Raw genomic sequence first — 23076 nt, 5'->3', positions numbered from 1 at the left:
TCAGATGGTGTCGTCAGTGTCACCTGGGTACTTATTGAAAAATGCAGATTCTAGAGCTTCACCCCACATGTAAGGGCCAGAAATCTGCATTTGAGCAGATCCCCAAATGAATCTGGTAGAGGTGACCTCACATCACATTTGGAGAAATACTGACTTATGGCATAAAGCCTAACCTCTTAATACTATACATAAGACCAACTTTGCATCATCTTCTTAGGGTTACTTCTCTGCTACCCTGTTCTTCAGCCTTTCAGCCCCATTGATGATCTTGTTACTATTTCTTAAAGAATGCATTGCCTCATTCACTCCTCGCTGACATGGCTGTGTATGCTTTCCCCTCTGCAGAAAATGTCTTTGCTCCTCTTTTTGGTCTAACTAGCTTCTTACTACCTACTCATCCTTCAAGAAGCAGTTTAATTAAGATGTTTCCTGTGAAGCTTTTCCTAGTTATTTTACATAAACAGTGGTATCTCATGTGATTCATATTCTGCTTTGTGGATAATTTTAATATAGCATCTCTCCTGCTGTGTCAACTCTGTTACCTGAATTATTTTCCAACTGATTGGTGAGTTTATCATTCCTTATTCTGAGCCTCTATCCAAATGACTGGCACATGGTAATTACCTAAAAAATACCTAAAGAATGTGGAGGAAGAATGAATGAATGAACGCATTTAACTTTTTATTGACACACCAAGTGCTTGGGTTAGTCACTAAGTACATACTTAGGACTGTGGACAAGCCATTCAAGAATTTACAATTTGGCTAGACAGAGTCTACAAAGGTAATAACATAGAGTGGAAAAAGGACAAGATAGAATATCCTAAGAAGACTTATGAAACACCAGATGCCCCTGAACTAATGTTGTAAGTTCAAAACTATATTCGTATTATGATTCAAGAGCTGAATTTATCATACTTCTGGGATAGTTTTGGTTGTGAATGTCAGGGCACTGTAGTGGTTTACCCTGTGCTTTTTAATTTATAGAACACCTTTCCATTTGTTTTTATATTTGATCAGAAACATGGTGACTCATTCAATATTGTTTTTCCTACTTAAGTAGAGTAGGATGCAGTCCTAAAAACAGGTTCAAAGGTTGTACAAAATCTTACATGTTATAGGGGATGCTGGGCCTAGAGAGAAAAGCAGATTATAAATTTTTAATTACATCTTGCCACTTCAGTTCAGTTCAGTCTCTCAGTCGTGTTTGACTCTTTGCGACCCCATGAATCGCAGCACGCCAGGCCTCCCTGTCCATCACCAACTCCCGGAGTTCACTCAGACTCACGTCCATCGAGTCAGTGATGCCCTCCAGCCATGTCATCCTCGGTCATCCCCTTCTCCTCCTGCCTCCAATCCCTCCCAGCGTCAGAGTCTTTTCCAATAGTCAAAGACACACTATTCAGTGTTTTCTTCTTTTTCTTTATTAAGTGCTCTATAATTTTGATATTTCCTCCTGTTTGAGACCCAGTTAACTTGTTCAAATTAAATAAGTATCTGATTCAGACTAAAGATTTGCCATTTGGGGCATGCCTAATAATTTCCATCTTCATTTCACATATTAAGTTTATGAGACAGAGTCTTCTTATAATTATGATTATGCTTTTAATTTTTTTATTTCCCACCCATTGTTTTGTAATAATGGAAATATGTAATACTATTTTAACAAATGCACAAATTGCAGGGTAATGACAAAGATGATGATGCTTCAAAAATTGAACTTTTAGCTCATGGGCAGCACCACCATAAAATAAACAACAAAGCAATGTTCATTCATAGGTTGATGTAAGAGATTTCCAATGACATAGAGCAGGAAGGTAGGAGCATCGATGAATTAAGTACAATTGTCCAGATTGTTTGGATTTCAAGCAAAGCAATATTAAGATCTGTCTTGGCTCTCATTTTCTCAAGGATGTGTACCCAGTATTTCATTAAAAATATTAACTTAGCTTTAAGAATTAAAACGAGATTCGCTGCCTTCTGTTGATTAGTCTTTTTCAATTATTTCCAGTATCAACTTTTTCTACCTTAATTTAAGCTCGCATCTGCTGTACTTTTGTAAGTCTCTTAACTGATCTCCTAATCTCTTTATTTACTTATTCATTCATTTATTCCTGCTCTCTGAATTTCCCAAGATTTTATATTTATCTCTTGACTCCCTTTTCTTCCCAATTTAAGATTATTTTTCACTATAATCATTCTCCTTTTCAAAATAGTTTTTGCAGAAGATGAATTTATAGAACTTAAAAAAAGGATTTCTTATACTATCAGGAAAAACTAAGATGCAAACCAATGTTATTCTCCTTGATACAACTTTATTTGTAAAACTGCAGGTCACCGTGTGGCTTCTATTTGATGACGTATACTTTGTGCCATTAGCCAGTCTGGAAAGTGTGAATGTGGTAATATATCCTGTCATTATGGATGTTCATTACTAGTGATTTCCTCTGGTTTCATTTCCAATGATTTATACTCCTAGATAAAGAAACTATGTAAAGCATTTTAACCACTTCAATTTCCTATTCAGAGGGCAATAAATGGTACCATCCCCCTCTTCCCAAGACAAAGAAACACAGTATTTCAGTATAGAAAGCCTCATCTTGATACATACTTGCACAGGATATCAGGGTCTGTTAAAAACATCTTATCTTTGGGACCAAGGAGGCCCCATCTAGAGGGTGACTGAGCACCTTGCCCTTGACATCCTGGCCGAGCTGCATAGACTGGCTTAGTTCTAGAACCTCGCCACAGATGATCATTCCCGTGATGAGTCTTTTAAATACCTTCTAGTAAAGGATCATGCTTGTCTTTTAAAAACATATGGCAAATTGAAAATCAAACCCCACAAATTTAGTTTGTTTCACACAGAACAAAATAAAAGTATGAAATCTTTGTTTTGGGTCTAGAGGATTAATTCTACAATCGAGACGAAAACTTTCAATCATCTACTCCCATTGATATTTTGTGAAAGATACTTCATTTTTTCTGTTTTTTTTTCTTTTTGCACAAGGAATCAGTGATAAAATGTGATTTTTGTTCTGTGGGAAAGTAATTAGAGTGAGTTTTATTTTGTCTCCATCAGATGTGTGTTTGGTGTATATAGGACATAGCGATACACACTATGTGTAAGTACCAAGATATTCGCCTTAAAAAAATAGGGGACAAAACTGCAGTGATGGTTTAAGGCTGGGTGTAGTGAGGGCCTGGTGTGCAGTTCTGAGAGCTGCTCTTGAGGGCTCATCCTAGAGAGAGGGCTGTGTGCTTGCCAGAGGCATCCTGACAGTGTGGCGCCTTGAAGGAGAGAGGACTTGAGTGAATAAGGCATTTTAGACAGGGAAGTGTAAACACGTGGCCTCAGGAATTTGTAAGACACCTTTAAGCAATAGTGACTAAACCATTCCATAGGAGTAATGAGTTAACATTTGAGAACTGTTTTATGACAACCACGTCTGGGACTATAGGACTAGATTCTACCTGCTCCCACAGAACTTATGTGCATTAAAGGGGCCCATCATATTATACTGCAATTATTTTCTTATATAAACCCAATGTGGTTTGGGGCACCCAATTGAGAGTCAAGTACAAATTGAGCCCCTGTTCCATGAGAAGGTATTACATGAGAAAACTGTTCTTTAGCCATTGTAGAGCTTCTTCGGGGGTGTGGATGGACACAGGACGTAAGTTTCTTCTAACATCATCTAGATCTGAATTCATATTTTCCTTTAAGAAGTTTAATTTAGAGATGATCTTACCACACCACTCTACTGTCTTTTTAGCATGAGGTCATCAGCCCAACCATGGATATCACTTCATATCTACTTCATTTCGTACAATATCACCGAACATTCAACTCTAAGTGGCTGACTTTTAAGGCTGAAAACTATGGAGGAAATTCCCGTCTTAAAACTTTGAACTAAATGTGCAACATGCTCGTTTGCTGCCATCTGTTCGTCCCCCCACTGGAGCTTTCTCACTGTTCCTCCTTTGCTGAAGGTGCAGCCTCTGCCAGGTTGCGTCAGCACCTCCTCTAATTCTCCCCTTATCTCCCTCTTCTTCCTCATTGCTCTTCCTACCCCCAACTTCCTATTATCTTCTCAACAGTCATTATTATTAGTTTTTAACTTTCCTGTCTCATTCCCCACATTACTTGGTGCCCACATTTTTCTCATCTCTCTCCAACCAGTCATTTCCCCTCACATGAAGATTGGATCACCAGAGTGTGAAGTACATGCCCTTTCAATATCCTCTCATCTCCTGTGTTCCTTGAATAGATAGGTGTGCAAAATCAGGCCATCAGCGGGGTGAGAAATGCTTGAGGACTCTGCTTTCAAACTTTAGGAGCCTAAGAGTCACTGGCAGATACTGGCTGACCTCTAATTTTGATTTAGTAGGTGTGCAGTGGAGCCCAGGGCTGGGTATTTTTAGTATTGTGTTCGTCCCCGATGGCTCAGTGGTAAAGAATCCGCCTGCAGTGCGGAAGATGCAGGAGATGCAAGTTCGATCCCTGGGTCAGTAAGAAGGAGGAGGAAATGGCAACCCACTCCAGTATTCTTGCCTGGAGAATCCCATGGACAGAGGAACCTGGCAGACTACAGTCCATAGGGTTGCAAAGAGTCAGGCATGACTGAGCACACACTGGCAGGCAGGCGTGCCGTGGGGCCCAGGGCTGTGTATTTTTTAGTATACGTGCTACAGAAGTGGGCACTGGGGATGGGGGTTTCTGACAGGGTCTTCTGACACAGGTGGTCTGTGGGTACACTAGCAATCCTTGTTAGGGCTGTTATTGCTCCAAAGGCACAAATATTCTTTCCCTTTCTTTTCTCTTCATGTCTAATATTTAGTGGCTTGGTCAGAGGGGGTCGGAGAGAATAGCTGGTCTGTGAGAACCCGTGCCTCTCTGTCTCTGCTTGGAGGGACAATGACTGTAACACAACGCTGTTCATGTGACAGCCGGAGAAAGGAGCCCATTGTTCACGGCTTGGCTGATGCTCCATTCCTCTCTGGCCAGCCATCCAACTGAGCTTGGTAGCCCCAAGGAAACAGACACACTTGAATCAGAGAGACAAAGAAAGGAGGTCAAGGCCTTCCACAGTTAAACTACTTGCAGCAATGTGTCAGATGTAGGATTTGGGAAAGAAGAAAGTAATTTTGCGGAAGCATCATTAATCTGCTGGTTTGGGGGTATGAGACATAGCATTAAGATCATCTCGGGTGGCGCAGTGGTAAAGAATTTGCCTGCCAATGCAGGAGACACAGGAGATGCAGTTTTGATCCCTGCATCAGGAAGATCCCTTGGAGAAGGAACTGGCGACCCACTCTAGTATTCTTGCCTGGGAAGTCCCATGGATAGAGGAGCCTGGTGAGCTACAGTCCATGGTGTCACAAAGAGTCTGACATGACTGAGCAACTGGGCACATATGACATGGCATTAAAGGGACACAAGTCTGTTAGAACCCCCAGCTGATATCTGGCCAAAGAAGAGTTGTTTCCTGCTATACCCATTGACTTCTCCTATGGAAAGATTTTATTATTGATTTTAAAAATGTGAGATGTTCCTCACATCTCACATGATATGAGGATATCATATAGACAAAGGTACATTTCTGGGCCTCGTTTCCCCAGCTTCATCAAAGACAAGAATCTGCTACTGCTGCTAAGTCACTTCAGTCGTGTCTGACTCTGTGCGACCCCATAAACAGCAGCCCACCAGGCTCCCCATCCCTGGGATTCTCCAGGCAAGAACACTGGAGTGGGTTGCCATTTCCTTCTCCAATGCATGAAAGTGAAAAGTGAAAGTGAAGTCACTCCGCTCTTAGCGACCCCATGGACTGCAGCCCACCAGGCTCCTCTGTCCATGGAATTTTCCAGGCAAGAGTACTGGAGTGGGGTGCCATTGCCTTCTCCACAAGAATCTGATCTGACCTACATAAGGCCTCTGATCTCAGAGAATGATTCTTTATTCTGTGGTATAATCACCATGTGAATGATGTCTTAAAATTTTCCCTCCAAATCTAGATTCAGATGTTAGTTTAGAAGCTGAGAATCTTGTGAGATTCAAATACTGTTAAATGCATTAGAAAATTATTGATATGTTAGGACAGTTATGAGGTTGGGGGACTCCCCAGATGTTAGGTAGATACCATTTCTCACCCCCAACTTCCAGACTGGATTCTAGTGCTGAAGGGAAAGTGTTGTAAACTTCCTGTAAAAATCTAATCCAGAGCCCGACAATTGGCTACATTCTTTGCATCAGAAAAAGATTCAAATTCAAGGTCAGAGCCTCAGGAAAGGTCATGGACTTTTCACATAGGATTGTTCTTTTAGCCTGATTTATGAAAAAGTATGCCATTCATTCAGCCTTTGCCTCTGGCTTTCTTTTAAAGGGAAACTCTGTCCCTTGTTCCTGTGGATATTTGTAGGTGGCTATTTTTTTTTGCCCCAGTTAGGCAAAGAGCACAGCCTTCAGTGAGGTCAAATGGCAGAAGCCTTTCCTGGATGTGATGGGTTGTGGAGAGCCCATTTACACAGTGCTCAGGCAGCTGCTGCTCAGTGGCTGTAGGAATCCTTTTGTGTCTGAGATAAGAGGTTTTCTGACTGGGAATATCAGGCTAAAGGAGGCTGGTACCCAGGAGAAAGCAATACATGACTCGCTTGAGGTCACTTAGAGCTTCTTGTAATAGAGTCCATCACGGCACCTTGATTACAGACTATCATTCTGAGTCCATTAAAGGAGGAGAAGCAAGTGGATTGCAGAGAGGCAAGTGGTTTATTTATTCATGTTTCCACTCCCCCACCCCCTTGCAGTTTGTTTATCCTTTACTAAGTGGGTATTTGGTTTTTACCAAGGATAGAGATGCCTTTGAAGTGGAGAAGGGGAAGAGGAGACTGTTCTTTGCAGGTGGCAGGAGAATTGTATTCAGCACGCTCCTGATTAGTTAATTAATTCTCAATGCGTTGTCATTAGGCCTGTTAATTTGGCTCCATTCCTGTGATTTAGAGAGGCTCGCCCCTCGGTACTGTGAGGGATGCATACTGTGCTCTGCTTGAGGTTCTTTGTGGATGCTGCTGCTTGTGCTGAAAAAATACAGCAGTGATGGGTTGTCACATTATTGTACTCATGTCCCAAGGAGCACATTTAATGCTAAATGCACTTTTTAGGCACAGGGTGCTTGCTGGCACTTATTTTTGTGTTAGGATTAAAGCTCTGGCCAAGGAGGGCTTCTGAAATGCTCATATTGTTCTGTTTAATGTTATTCAGTCACTAAGTCGTGTCTGACTCTTTGCAACCCCGTGAACTGCAGCACGCTCCGCTTCCCTGTCCTTCACTATCTCTTGGAGTTAGAGCAAACTCACTTCTGGTGTCATATCTTTTTGCCTTTTCATATTCTTGATGGGGTTCTCCAGGCAAGAATGCTGAAGTGGTTTGCCATTCCCTTCTCCAGTGGACCCTGTTTTGTCAGAACGCTCCATCATGACCCATGCAGCTTGGGTGGCCCTGCATGGCATGGCTCATAGCTTCACTGAGTTACACAAGGCTGTGATCCATGTGAGCATTTGGGTTAGCTTTCTGTGGTTGTGTTTTTTGTTCTGGAGGTGTGGGATTATAGTTCTTGCTTCTTCTGTCTGCCATCTGATGCATAAAGATAAGAGACTTTTGCAAGCTTCCTAATGGAAGACACTGGCCATGGGGAAAACTGGGACTTGCTTTAGTGGGCACGGCCATGCTCATATGAAAAGTGAGTGTTAGTCACTCAGTTGTATCTGACTCTTTGTGACCATGGAGCCCACCAGTCTCCTCTATCCGTGGAATTCTTCAGACAAGAATATTGGAGTGCATTGCCATTCTCTTCTGGAGATCTTCCTGACCCAGGGATTGAACCTAGGTCTCCAGCATTGCAGGCAGATTCTTTACCCTCTGAGCCACCTGGAAAGCCCCATGGGGGCAGGGTAAATGGATGTGTTCAGCTGATGAAAATGTATTGAGCTATTTAATTTTGATTTGTATACATTTCTGATATATATTTTATACTTCAGTAAAAGTTTGAAAAACTTTTACAGCATCATGTTTAATACAGAATTACAGCTGTAACAGTGATGGAAAACAATAAATCCAGAATCCCAACTGTCACAAAATTTGGGTCTTGGAGGGGCTAAGGAGGCCTGAAGCTTTAAACATCCTTTAATTTGTCCTTACTTCCATAGCCAGAAGAGCTGTGTGTCAGAAAGCAACAGAACAGCACCATCATAGTTGATTGTTGTACTTTTCCAGGCAGCAAATCCAGTGCCTAAGAGGTCAGCAGCGTCAGCAGAGCCCCACTCTTCAAATCTAAAACAAAATCACCCCTCCAAGTTGATCAGCTAGCAAACCTTCCCATTCCTGCTTTCCACTCTTCTCCTGTTCATTGTAATCTGTCAGGAGAAATCAGAGAGCAACTCTGGGGGATGGATGTTTTCCCTAATCTTCAGATGATATCTCTCCCAAAGTCTAATATTGAAATGCTTTCATTTATTTCTTTTATTTTTCTAACTGGGACCTAGTAAGATGTTGGCTCACCCCTCTCACTTTTTTCAGCCATCACTTCCTGAGCTGCAGTGAGCTCCAGGAGCAATACCTGTGATGGTGGAATGGCCCTATGAGCAAAATGATGTTTCCAGAGCAAAATGATGTTTCCAGCATGTGGGTGGCCTGCGGTCCTTTTTCTGTGTAGAAGACATTGTTCACCATAAATGTGGATTGTTCCATGTACCTATGGGAACATCCTAACTTGCTGTTACCACATACAACTGATAGACTCAGATGGAAAAAATAGGTTTTTTTTTTTTGTTGTTGTTCCTGAAGGAGGTTTTGGAATTGTTGACTTTGAAATGGTTTTGGCACATCTGTGAGAGGTTTGAGTATCCATTCTATACACTTCCTTTGGGCATGGGGCTTAAAGGTTCACTGTTGATTTTACACGAACACGTGATTAAAGTCATGAACGAGGAGACAAGACATTGATGGTCAGGGTCTACTCCTGACTGACCTTGTCATTTACTGTATGAAATGTGATAACCCTGGTGAGGGTCTGATCTCCAGCCCAAACCCTTGTGACCTTGGCAGGCTACTTATCTTCTCTCAGCCTCTTTTCAACAGTATATACTTCAAAGGGTGTTATGTAGGTATGTAGTAAGTATATACTAAGTAAGTATATACTAAAGTATATTCTAAAGATCAGTCCTGAGTGTTCTTTGGAAGGACTGATGCTAAAGCTGAAACTCCAGTACTTTGGCCACCTCATGCGAAGAGTTGATCTCCTTTAGTATATACTTCAAAGGGTGTTATGTAGGTATGTAGTAAGCTCTCAATAAATCTTAGTTATTATTTAACACCAAGTAATGTTAAAATAGGGAAGAATAATGAAATGTCTAGGAATAAGATTTGCTTATGATTTTATGAGAGAATTATGTATGATTATATTAACTATGTATTATATTAACACTTAAGTATGATTATATTAATTAAATACAGAAGTTAGAAAATATAGCCTATGATATAATATGATATAAAAGATCAGGAATTCAAAATATTGTAGAATACAGCAACAATTTATGATAGTATTTTACTAAGAGAAAAGTTATTTATCTCTACTGCAGAACCAGGGGCTTTCCTGGTGGCTCAGACAGTAGAGAATCTGCCTGCAATGCGTGAGACCCAGGATGGATTCCTGGATCCAGAAGATCCCCTGGAGAAGGACGTGGCAACCCACTCCAGTATCTTGCCCAGAGAATCTCATGGACAGAGGAGCCTGGCGGGCTACAGTCCATGGGGTTGCAAAGAGTTGGATATGACTTAGCAACTAGCTCTTTTAGTCAATGAATTTGTTCTTTTCTAGTAAGATGTGAGCAGACTTAAGAGGGATTTAAACAAAAACATGTGGCAGCATTACTCACGAAAACTAAAAGGTGAAAACAACCCAAATGCCCACCAACTGATGATTGGAGACTGGAAAAACAAAATGTCATATCTCTATACAATGGAATATTCACTTCAGTTCAGTTCAGTCACTCGGTCATGTCCGACTCTTTGCAACCCCATGAACTGTAGCACGCCAGGGCTCCCTGTCTAGCACCAACTCCTGGAGTTCACCCAAACTCATGTCCATTGAGTCGGTGATGCCATCCAGCCATCTCATCCTCTGTCGTCCCCTTCTCCTCCTGCCCCCAATCCCTCCCAGCATCAGAGTCTTTTGCAATGAGTCAACTCTTCGCATGAGGTGGCCAAAGTACTGGAGCTTCAGCTTTAGCATCAGTCCTTCCAAAGAACACTCAGGACTGATCTCCTTTAGAATTGAGTGGTTGGATCTCCTTGCAATCCAAAAGACTCTCAAGAGTCTTCTCCAACACCACAGTTTAAAAGCATCAGTTCTTCGGTGCTCAGCTTTCTTCACAGTCCAACTCTCACATCCATACATGACCACAGGAAAAACCATAGCCTTGACTAGATACACCTTTGTTGGCAAAGTAATGTCTCTGCTTTTGAATATGCTGTCTAGGTTGGTCATAACTTTCCTTCCAAGGAGTAAGCGTCTTTTAATTTCATGGCTGCAATCACCATCTGCAGTGATTTTGGAGCCTAAAAAAATAAAGTCAGCCACTGTTTCCACTGTTTCCCCATCTATTTCCCATGAAGTGATGGGACCGGATGCCTTGATCTTCGTTTTCTGAATGTTGAGCTTTAAGCCAACTTTTTACTTTCCTCTTTCACTTTTATCAAGAGGCTTTTTAGTTCCTCTTCACTTTCTGCCATAAGGGTGGTGTCATCTGCATATCTGAGGTGATTGATATTTCTCCCGGCCATCTTGATTCCAGCTTGTGCTTCTTCCAGCCCAGCGTTTCTCATGATGTACTCTGCATAGAAGTTAAATAATCAGGGTGACAATATACAGCCTTGATGTACTCCTTTTCCTATTTGGAACCAGTCCAGTTCTAACTGTTGCTTCCTGACCTGCACATAGGTTTCTCAAGAGGCAGGTCAGGTGGTCTGGTATTCCCATCTCTTTCAGAATTTTCCACAGTTTATTGTGATCCACACAGTCAAAGGCTTTGGCATAGTCAATAAAGCAGAAATAGATGCTTTTGGGGAACTCTCTTGCTTTTTTGATGATCCAGTGAATGTTGCCAATTTGATCTCTGGTTCTTCTGCCTTTTCTAAAACCAGCTTGAACATCAGGAAGTTCACGGTTCACGTATTGCTGAAGCCTGGCTTGGAGAATTTTGAGCATTACTTTACTAGCATGTGAGGTGAGTGCAATTGTGTGGTAGTTTGAGCATTCTTTGGCATTGCCTTTCTTTGGGATTGGAATGAAAACTGACCTTTTCCAGTCCTGTGACCACTGCTGAGTTTTCCAAATTTGCTGGCATATTGGGTGCAGCACTTTCACAGCATCATCGTTCAGGATTTGAAATAGCTCCACTGGAATTCCATCACCTCTACTAGCTTTGTTCGTAGTGATGCTTTCTAAGGCCCACTTGACTTCACATTCCAGGATGTCTGGTTCTAGGTGAGTGATCACACTATCGTGATTATCTTGGTCGTGAAGATCTTTTTTGTACAGTTCTTCTGTGTATTCTTGCCACCTCTTCTTAATATCTTCTGCTTCTGTTAGGTCCATACCATTTCTGTCCTTTATTGAGCCCATCTTTGCATGAAATGTTCCCTTGGTATCTCTAATTTTCTTGAAGAGATCTCTAATCTTTCTCATTCTGTTGTTTTCCTCTATTTCTTTGCACTGATCGCTGAGGAAGGCTTTCTTATCTCTCCTTGCTATTCTTTGGAACTCTGCATTCAGATGATTGTATCTTTCCTTTCCTCCTTTGCTTTTTGCTTCTCTTCTTTTCATAGCTATTTTTAAGGCCTCCCCAGACAGCCATTTTGCTTTTTTGCATTTCTTTTCCATGAGGATGGTCTTGATCCCTGACTCCTGTACAGTGTCATGAACCTCCATCCATAGTTCATCAGGCACTCTATCTATCAGATCTAGTCCCTTAAATCTATTTCTCACTTCCACTGTAAAATCATAAGGGATTTGATTTAGGTCATACCTGAATGGTCTAGTGGTTTTCCCTACTTTCTTCAATTTAAGTCTGAATTTGGCAATAAGGAGTTCATGGTCTGAGCCACAGTCAGCTCCCGGTCTTGTGTTTGCTGACTGTATAGAGCTTCTCCATCTTTGGCTGCAAAGAATATAATCAGTCTGATTGCGGTGTTGACCATCTGGTGATGTCCATGTGTAGAGTCTTCTCTTGTGTTGTTGGAAGAGGGTGTTTGCTATGACCAGTGCATTCTCTTGGCAAAACTCTATTAGCCTTTGCCCTGCTTCATTCCGCATTCCAAGGCCAAATTTGCCTGTTACCCCAGGTGTTTCTTGACTTCCTACTTTTGCATTCCAGTCCCCTATAATGAGAAGGACATCTTTTTTGGGTGTTAGTTCTAAAAGGTCTTGTAGGTCTTCATAGAACCATTCAACTTCAGCTTTCAGCATTACTGGTTGGGGCATAGACTTGGATTACAATGGAATATTATTCATCCCTAAAAAGGAATAAAGTATGATACATGGTAGGATATGGATGAATCTTGAAAACATAATGCTTGTGAAAGAAACCAGGCATGAAAGCTACATGCTGTATGATTTCATTTGTTAAGCACAGGCAAATCCATGGAGCTAAAAAGTGGATTAATGCTTACAAGAGGCTTGTAGATGGGGAATGAACAGTGATTGGGTCATACAGGATTTCTTTTTGGGGTGATGAAATGTTCTGGAAGTGGATGGGGTACTGGTGGTACAGTGTGGTTAAATGATGAATTTTACATCACATGGATTTTAGTTCAATTATTTCTTTGGCCTTTATTAAAAAGAAATGAGCAAATGTTTTGCCTTTAGATGAGATGTGTCTGTATCAGTCAGTCGATCTCTCTTCATGATGTGTCTGCACAGCCAAGTCTTTGCTGCATATTGGAGAGGATATTCCACATGCCAAGGCCTGGTACCTGCCCTCAGCACACTGCCAGTCTGGGGACAGGAAAAACAAGGAAGCAGGTGACATGTTCTAAGTGAACCTGCCTTGGAAGAGGGAGAGATCACTGTGGATTTGTTGAGAAGGCTTCTTAGAAGAGATGGGACTTTGAAAGATAAGTGAGCATCCTGTAATGGAGAAGAGGGAGAGAGTAACCCAGCTGATAGAAATTCAGGGCTGGGTGAGAGTGGGAGAGGGCAGGAACAGGGGCAGGCAGAGATGGCCAGAGTGGCGTGTCTGCTAATGGAGATACCAAGAAATAAAATTGCAGGAGGTTGGAGCCAAGTTGGGAAATCTTTGAAAACTACTTAAATTTACTAGACAGTGATTATTAAAGAGGGTTATCATTGCTGACAGGAGTAGAAAATGACATAAAAATGGGGAAGATGATAAACTAATGTAGTAATTTCACTAAATCTAATACAATCTACTATTTATTTATTTAATAAATATTCATGGACTACCTATTACATTCCATGCAATTTTCTATGCATTACCTAAGATAAGCAAGGTCTCTGCCTTCTTGGACTTAGATTCTAGCTATACATTTCAAATATTGATCACTGTGTCCAATGGACAGCTGCAGTTGAAAAGCTAAGGCACAGGTTGTGTTATAATGTGGTTTAAAGTGTGGGTTCTAGAACCAGACTACCTGGGTTTGAATTCTGGTCTGCTCCGTGTTTACTAGATGTATAACCATGAGCCAGTTACTCCAGACTTCAGTTTCTTTATCAGTTAAGTAGGGAGAATATTAACTTTCTCAGAGAGCACTCATGAGGATTAATTGAGATGATAAATGGAAAAGACTTATGACTTATCTGGTATATAGTAAACACTCAGTAAATTTTACTTGATTGTATTGAATTGATTAATTTCTACTCAAGGATTTGTCTAGGTCACTGCCATTTTTAATTCAGTGAGGCTATTGTGGAATCCTGGTGTGTTGTACCTCGGGTCTACACTCTCTTTTATATGCTGTACTATTTTGGATATTGAGCTTGTTGAATCAATAAGCATAGAAACTCTTCCTTCAGAATTCAGGAAAGCAGTAGAGTTCCTCTCTCTGACAAGCTACAGTTCTGATCTTGGCTTGGACAAAAGTTTCCAAATAATGTTCCTTCTGCAAACTGAATCACGAAGTCTTTTTGAACATCTTGGCCTGACAGAGTCTGCCCTTTCAGTATTAGGAGTCTAGTGATAAGGAATGTGGTTGGTGCCTCAGAGCTTATGGTATCATCTCCCTCTGGAGATAGGGGCACACTTTGAGCTTAATTTCTTTATGTTGCCTCATCACAGGTGCCCTGGCCACCTCAGCTGTCTGTGCCCCTGTGGCCTTTTCTGTGAATTAGGGTAAAATAGCTAGCCCTTGCCCCCCATCAGAAGGTAACTTCTTGGAATATTTCTAGAAGTAATCCTTGGAGCTTGTGGGAAAAGACTGCATAAAGTTTGAGGGCCCTTCTGCTTTTAGCATAAATTAATTCTAGAATATAAATTTCCTGAGCACATGGGATATGTCTGGTTTACCATGCGGTCCCCAAATGGTCAGGCATAATGCCGTGGACTTGGTTGTGTCTCCCCAAATTCATCTGTTGACATCCTGTCCCCTCAGTGTGACTATATATGGAGATGGGCCCTGTGAGGAGGTGATGAAGGTTAAATGAGGTCATAACGTGGGGCCCTAATCATCTAGAGCTGGTGCCCTTACGAGACGAGGAGGAGACCCTAGAACTCTCTCTTTCCATCATGCAAGGACTCAGTGAGACGGAGGCCATCTGCAAGCCAGGCAGAGAGTTCTCCGTGAGCCTGAATTGGCCAGCACCTTGATCTTGGACTTCCAGAACTATGAGAAATAACTTTATATTGTTAAGTCACCCAGTCTGTGGTATTTTGATATGGAAGCCTGAGCAAACCAAGACAAGTAAACGTTTTCTTTTTTCTTCCCATTCCCTCCCTTACTTTTTTCCTCCCTCTCTTCTTCTTGCCTTCCTTTCCTTCTTTCTTTCATAGAATAGGAACTCAAGCATTTGTGGGCCTAATTTTGAGATTATTCAGAACTATGGGTATTGAAGAATAACATGAAGAAGAGAACCTGACCCACCATCCTACTGAATGGATAATCTTGACCTTGTCTCCTACTGTGCACCAGTGAGCCCACAAGGTAGCATCATTGCTTGATGAGAAACTTTCTCCAAGACCTCATCTTTCTTCTGCTGGAGATGCTAATGAGTGGTGAATAGTCAAGAGTGAGTGAGAACCATTGTCTGAAGGATGCGAGGTGAGGGAAGGGATGGACAGTTTGTGCTTTGGACTTTCAGGTTTTGAACCGTTGACCTCCTAGTTATCCTTTCACAGGAGGCAGACGAATTGAAGTGGTGAGAGTGTGAAGGGAGGGTCAGGAATGGAGGCTGTGCCAGCCAGACAGCACCTCACCTGGGCCAGGAGAGGTCAGGTGGATCTTTCCACTGAGAAGACATCCTCCTTCCAAAAGGGTGAGAACTCTGCCTAAGCCCAGGCAAGAACTCAAGTGCAGAGAGTTCCTCAGGACAGCTAGCCAGATGGTCTACTTTTATTTTGGTGAAGACCTGCCTGGAGCAAAGGCACTTTTCTTCCACTGTTCAAAAACAAAAGCAAAAAGCTTATGATGTGGAGCTCTGCCAAGGTAGGGCAGGAAAAAAAAAAAAATCCTGGCCTTGTTTTTTTCAAGGCAGGATGCAAATGATGCTTTGTAGTTTTGTTTATGCAGCCGCTGGGGATGGTTCCGTGGGCCTCCCCGCAGCCCATCACTGCTGTAGAGTAATTTTTATGATTGTGATCATCATCCTATAAGCTAACCCTCTAGGTCCAACTGTCACCTTCCAGCGTAATTGTCTTTGATTGAGGATATTGTATTGTTATGACATCCAGAGAGCTTCTGAAAGTGATCCCCTAAATTCGCTTTTAGAATTTGAAGTGGGTACTTATGTGCGGCCCCCTCCCTAAAGGACAAAACTCCATTCTTTCTGAATTTGCAGAGTTCAGGCGGGGCAGACAGGGACGTTCTCTATCCCTGGAAGATTTCTGATAGCTTGATCTGAGGAAGCTCTTGTGTAGTTGGGAGAATTCAAAAGAGCCTTTTTCATTTCTTGGCTAGGTTGTACTGTGTGTGAAGACGAGGCCATGTCATTAGGGCCCGCGTGGTATGTAGATTCCTCCCCTGGCACAGGAGGAGACCGCGGTGTTTGCATGGGTCGGTGGGTGCTGAGCCTTGTCTGTTTCCTTTGTTGGGGAATGTGTCAGGCTCTGCTGCTGAGGAGGATGGCAACCACGGCCTGGCAGGCAGATCTGCAGAACAAAGTGTCAGTCAGTAAACACAGGGCTTTGGAAATGAGGCAAGTTTTGTCACTGAGTTCTAAGAACCAGTTCTTTAAAACAAAAGCAGCTTCTCCGTCTGTCTAGGAGTTGGATCCACCACAAGGAAGACTCGAGGCAGAGCAAACCTATGGGGAACCACAGTGGGCTTTCTTCTGTGGCCTCTTCTCTGAGATGTGAGGTGACCTCCGCCAGGCTTTGACTCCTGTGCCCACAGAGGAAAAGCCATGCGCAGTGACCGTCCCGCTCATTCTTTGTGTGCTGCAGTCATTGGCGGCTGAGCAGCTGGGAAAGTGAAGATGCCTGTGGGAGGTCAGAGTCAGGCCCCAGGATCATTGTTGAAGGCCCAGCGGGAACCCCATGGTTAGGGGAGAGAAGTCCAGATGAAGCAAAATTGCTTAAAGAGAGAGGGACTTTTAAGAGTTTCACTTCATTGATTTGGTTCGAGCTTTACCTTAAATGTACTTCATGCTGAGTTGTGGGAGGTGGTGGGATCACCCAAGTTTGAAATTCCAGCATTACTCATGAGTGTAGCTGCCCACTTTTAGAACTGTATCACTTTGAGGTAGTTTTTTGTGCTTTCTCCTCTTGGTGCCAATGAAACACATACACGGTGATGTGAATCTCAAGATTAGTGTCACTAATCTGTATCTATCTATCTGTCTATCTATCTTCACACACACTGGAAAAGGGAATGGCAACCCACTCCAGTACTCTTGCCTGGGAAATCCCAAGGACAGAGGAGCCTGGTGCGCTACAGTCCATGGGGTTGCAAAGAGTCGGACATGACTGAGTGACTAACACACACACACACACACACACACACACACTTGCATGGCCTTGAGTGAAATAAGCAAATACTTCTAGAGTACGGGAGCATGCTCAGAGCCCTGCTAGGTGGTCCAGAATAGTAGGATGGTCAGTGAATGCATCTGGAGCCTGGAGCTCTTGACTTGAGATCTAAATCCACCACTGTTTGATCGTAGGTGCCTAAAAAACTGTCTCATGCCTGATTTCTTATTGATGAGATGAAGAGGTCAGAAAGGTCCTTTGCAATGCCACAACCTTGACCAGGAAACCTCTGGGGCGAGTCTGGAGTGCAGGGTACGGCTGAACGGGCAGGTGAGACTAAGGTGGGTGAGGGCTTAGCGCTGGCAGCGAGCAGAGCTGTCTGAGGGGCTTAACACCGAATGCAGGAAGCACGGTTGTGTGGCTCACAGAGCTTGCTCCCCGTCCCTTCTCTGCCCCGGAGGAACCTGGGATGAGTCTGGGGATGGCTGCCTTCCTGGGGACTCTTCCTCCGTACTGGCTTCTGGTTATTGCACAGCTGGGCCCCAAAATGTGGAACTTAAAGCATGACTTTAGCAAAGTCCTCAGTTAAGGCTAACATCACACCAAATCTCAACTACCTTCTTCTATCCATGATGGATGTATTTTCTTCTACTTTGTTATGACAGATCTTCAGGAAAAACAGGTACAAATGTGCTTTCTGTTTCTCTTTAAAAAAAAATCTACACATACATTAAAAAAAAAAGAAGAAAAGAAATTGTTAGCGTTTAAAATCTGATATCTGCTACTGTTCCCCATGAGACTGTGAAGAGAGTGTCTGGTGACTGCACAGAGCCCTAGTTCAGAAGTGTGGAGTGGAAAGGCCAGTCCTGCCCCTCTGGGTAACAGAGACCCGGGACTGTCTAATCCACGCCACATGCGGTGACCTGAACAGACCCTGCAGAACAGAAGGCTTGCTGTCTCCTTGCCGACCAGTTGCTCCGAAGCCCCGATACAGCTGTGGCTGGCTTTGTGGAGAAGTACAGTGGGACCTGATCTTTTAATCTCCTCTCTCCCTTATAGGTATTATAAATAACAACTGTTCTGTAGGAGTACCTGCCAGAAGGGATTGAGATGTGCATTCTGCACTCAAAAAAGCATTGTTTTGTGTCATCTTAACTTCATTAGTTATTAGATGAGTTGGCGGGGGTGGAGGGGAATAAAACTCCAAAGCAAAGCTACTTTGTTTTGTTTGACCCAGAAAATCCAAGTGGAGGAATTTAGAATTGAAATCGAGGAAGGCAAGTTACTCGGTTTTAACCTCAAATTCCTAATAACTTCTCCGAGAAAGTAAGACATGCACACCAGTCCGCATCCCTAAGTCCATTCATTGCGAGTTAAACGGGCGAAATGGAGTTTTGAATTCAGGCAGACAGGGGTAGAGAGCCGGGATTCTGACAGGCACAGGGGCTTCAAAATGCAAGATGCCCTTTGGTTCTCATTTGCTTAAAGTGGAGAGAGCGCGCGCTAAATTGTCTATTTTGGCTTCTGTTGGTGGGTTCCGGAGGAATCGTCTTCTGTTTAGAGCTCTCTAGGAGAGCAGAGAGGGGACACTTTGCACCCCTAATCCTGCAGAGAAGGCAATGGTGGTGCTGAACAGACACAGGATCCCTCTGTTGTTATTGGGTTACTGACGTTTCCCCCCTTCTACCCTTGAGTTCTAGCGACTGGCTTAGGGTCCCATGATCTGTGGAAGAACGCACAATGTGTGTTTAAATCGTGCAGACAGGTGCAAAAAGAAAGGCAAACAAGAAGTCCCTACCTCTTGGGCAGGTATCTGTTACTCACTCCTTAGAACTTGGCTTAGTTCTCGTTTCTTCTTTTTCTAAATTGTGATAAAAGAGGTGCTGCGTTTGCTGTGTTTAAGTGTACTGTTGTGTGGCATTAAGTTTTCTCCTGTCGTTGTGCAACTATTGCCTCACCATCTGCAGAACCTTTCCATTTTCCCAGTGGAAACTCTGCACCCATCAAACAGCAAATACCGATGTCCCTGTGACCCCAGCCCCTGGCCACCGCCTTTCTATACTTTCTGGCTACTGGTGTGACTACTCTAGGTACCTCAGTCAGTTCAGTTCAGGTCAGTCGCTCAGTCATGTCCGACTCTTTGCGACCCCATGAATCGCAGCACACCAGGCCTCCCTGTCCATCATCAAGTCCTGGAGTTCACTCAGACTCATGTCCATCGAGTCAGTGATGCCATCCAGCCATCTCGTCCTCTGTCTTCCCTTTCTCCTCCTGCCCCCAATCCCTCCCAGCATCAGAGTCTTTTCCAATGAGTCAACTCTTCTCATGAGGTGGCCAAAGTACTGGAGTTTCAGCTTTAGCATCATTCCTTCCAAAGAACACCCAGGACTGATCTCGTTTAGAATGGACTGGTTGGATCTCCTTGCAGTCCTAGAATAAGGGAAATCATGCAATATTTATGCTCTTGTGGCTGGCTTGTTTCACTTAGTGTAATGTCTCCATTTCCTTCATGTTGTAGCATGTGTCAGAACGTCCTTTTCTAAGGGTGAATAATATTCCATTGTGTAAATATACTGCATGTTGTTTATCCATTTCTTCATTAATAGACATTTGTATTACTCCTACTTTTTGGATAGTGTGCATAATTCTGTTGTGAACATTGGTATACAAATCTGTTTGAGCCACTGCTTTCAAATCTTTTGGAGTATATACCTAGAAGTGGAATTGTATCATATGGCAATTTCATGTCTAATTTTTTTAGTTAATTGAAATAGCCATGCTGTTTTCCACAGCAGCATAATGTTTTACATTCCCACCAACAATGCACACGTTTCCAAATTCTTCTCATCCTTACCAACACTTGCTATTTTCTGGTTTTTTATTGTTTTATGTTTTGATAATAGCAATCCTAATGGATGTGGAGGGGTATCTCATGGTTTCAGTTTGCATTTTCCTAGTGATTAGTGATGTTGAACACCTTTTCCTGTGCATATTGGCCAATACTGTATCTTCTTTAAAGACATATCTATTCAAGTTCTGTGCCCATTTTTAATTAAATAATTTTTTGTTGCTAAGTTGTTAGAGTCTTTGTTTTTAATAGTCTGGATATTGATCCCTTATCAGATATATAATTTGCAAATATTTTTTCCCATTGTGTGGGTTGCCTTTTCCCTGTTGCTAATGTCCTTTGATTAAAAATGAAAGTTTTTAATTTTTATGAAGTCCAGTTTACCTCGTTTTTCTTCTGTTGCTTGTGCTTTTGGTATCATATCTGAGAAATTATTGCCAAATTGCTTTTAGATATTTTAATGTATAGCTTCTTACTCTGTAATACCACAAAAACCATTAGTTGTATAATTTTATCTTTTGAATGAATGTTGCTTTGAAATCACTCTCTTTTTGTTGTTGCTGTCAGAGTAGACTTTATATAATTTCACAATTGGTTGATTCCACTTCCACCCTGCTCTACTATCTCTCTTCTTTTCTTAGGGGATCACAAAAGCTCATTGTGGATAAACAGAAAGGAGAATAAGGGAAAGGCTTAGTTTAAAAAAGAGCCTCAGTCATTTATATTATAGGGATTGAGGAGAGAAAGGCCACATTTCAGAAGTCTGAGGAATGTGAGAGGGCTCTTCAGCAATCATGACTTGCAGGAAGTGTGCAACAGTGAAATGTCTGAGAAGTCTGAGGTCTGTTTACTAGAGCCCGTTTCCTCCCTCCCCTCATAAGTTGAAAAAATTGCTGAAAAGTGGGCAGGCATCATGGGTGAACCTCTAGGGAACTGACAGTTTCCATCCCAAGGCAGAGAACATGTCATATCTGAAATGCCTCCAAATGTATAGACAGTGACTTTTATCAATGTTCATTCCTTTTCAGAAAACCATACATTCCTTTTATTTTTATTAAATGCTGCTCTGATTTTTCTAATAGAGTAGAAAGTCCTTTTCCTGCTTGCCAACTTCTCATAGTTCATTCACTGTTATTTCTGAGTTATAGTCTATGCACAGATCACCATTGAGAGTAACCATACACCCGAAACACCATGGGTATTGCTTGGTATAAAAATGCAACTGGGGAGTGCATCATAAATTTATATAATCTCATCCTCTAAGAGCAAATTAAACACACCGAGAGAAGGCCTCAAGGACATTCTTCTTTATACTTGATTGTTCCAGAAGAATATTTACAAGGTATATATGTTGTAATTTTTTCTCATCTCTTACGTTACAACCATATGACACAACTTCTCTAGCACTGGGCCATTGTTTACTTTAGACAGCTCTGGTTAGGTGAGTGTTTGTTTGTTTCCCTACCTGGCATGTGTTTGGGTAAGACATTTCCTGCATTTATGTCTGGTCTGAAGAATGGTTTTCTGTGCTAATAATTGTCCCAGTGCTTCTGCCTGTGCAGTAATCTGATTTAGAGATACAGACAGCTGTGGGTGTCTGGATTTTTGCAGTTTTAAGTTGAAGGATGACATATTTTTAAAAGGCAGCTGTTTTCAAATGAATTGCAGTTTAATTAGTAGATGCCCACTTACCTCCATACACAGACTTAGAAGAATCTGAACAGCTTTACTGGGGACACAGAGAGATGGCTTTAAGTTTCTCTAATATATATGTTAGAAATCCCCAATGACTCAGATGGTAAAGAAACTGCCTGCAATGCGGGAGACCCGAGTTTGATCCCTGGGTCTGGAAGATACCCTGGAGAAGGAAATGGCAACTCACTCCAGTATTCTTGCCTGGAGAATTCCATGGACAGAGGAGCCTGGGGTGGGGGGTGGGAGGTGCAGGGGGGAGGGGGTGCGGCTACAATCCATGGGCTTGCAAAGATTACAGAATGAGATGATAAATTCCTAAAATTCGATTTGGTGGTTGGTTCGTGGGGTGCAAGGCATCCAAGGATCTAGGGGTCCTGAGAAAACAGCATCCTGGTTTTGCAGATTAGATTCATGTTTTCAAGTCATGATTAGCTCAGTAACTAATAAATGCACTTCATTGGCAGGATCCCATCAGAGCTCCTAATGTGCATGGCTGCAGGTAGGACCACAGCAGAGCCAGAGCTGGGCCCTCCTGGTCTCGCCCTGCTCCTTCCTCTCCCCACTGGGCCTGTTGTTTATCATGGGCCTTGGGTGAGCATGATAGAAATGGAGTCCACAGGAGAGAGAGAAAAAAAGAAGTCAGAGCAAGCAGCCCAGACCATGCTTCCAGTTTAACTGGCACCAGGGAAAAGTGCCTTCAGCTGGCACAGAGGCTTGTGCACACCAGGCTGTGATTGTTGGCCATGGAAATCCTGGTTGTAACAGAGGCTGCTGCCATTCAGGCAGCGAGCGAGGAGCTGCTTTCATGGGGAGGCTTTTTTGGCACTGTGTCCGACATACACTCCAGTCAATCACGGTAAAGTGCCTAATAACAGATGTGGTAATTAAGCCTGAAGAACTCCGTCTCTATTTTTTATTGCAGGGCATAACAAAGTGTCTCATTAAGCCTCCAATCCCACTGATTTTTGATTTGGGCATCCTGATGTCGTCAAAAATGACATCTTTGCAAGGGCTTTCTTCCTAAGTCCTTATCAGCCTAGGATCCAGCCAGCACAGGTTGGATCAGTTTTGGGAGGATGGTTCTGTCCTTTTTGATCTTCCCTTTGCACTCCAGTACTGAAGCGTATGCAGATTCCTGGGGTACCGTCAGATTCCTTAAAGTACCTTGGATATGAATAAACAATTTTAGCTTTTATGTGCTTGTGTGAATATAAAATGCTCCCTGACTATCTTCAGTTCAAATTACGCTGTTTATAGCGAGAAATTAACTTCAGCTTTCAATCCCAGAAAGGTTTCAAATAACCTGAAACCATGGTAAATTACCATATTTTAATAAGATAA

General features: G+C 42.5%; 1 protein-coding gene across 5 annotated transcripts in view; it reads left to right on the top strand.

The window, feature by feature from the left end:
- The window catches only part of MEGF10 (multiple EGF like domains 10), a 185900-nt gene that overhangs the window by 3075 nt on the left and 159749 nt on the right, over positions 1-23076 (top strand). For 2 of the 5 annotated variants that reach the window (XM_069591639.1, XM_069591636.1), the window contains exon 1: positions 15133-15210. The exons of 2 other annotated variants lie outside the window; for them this stretch is intronic. In XM_069591639.1, coding sequence (XP_069447740.1) covers positions 15162-15210 — 49 coding nt within the window. In that variant the 5' untranslated portion in view covers positions 15133-15161. Of the gene's footprint in view, positions 1-15132; positions 15211-15288; positions 15328-23076 lie in introns of those variants that run through there. One more of the 5 variants, XM_069591637.1, reaches the window with a different exon arrangement.

The sequence above is a fragment of the Ovis canadensis genome, chromosome 5 (assembly GCF_042477335.2).
Source record: "Ovis canadensis isolate MfBH-ARS-UI-01 breed Bighorn chromosome 5, ARS-UI_OviCan_v2, whole genome shotgun sequence".
NCBI lineage: Eukaryota > Metazoa > Chordata > Mammalia > Artiodactyla > Bovidae > Ovis > Ovis canadensis.
This window is presented reverse-complemented; position numbering and strand designations above follow the sequence as displayed.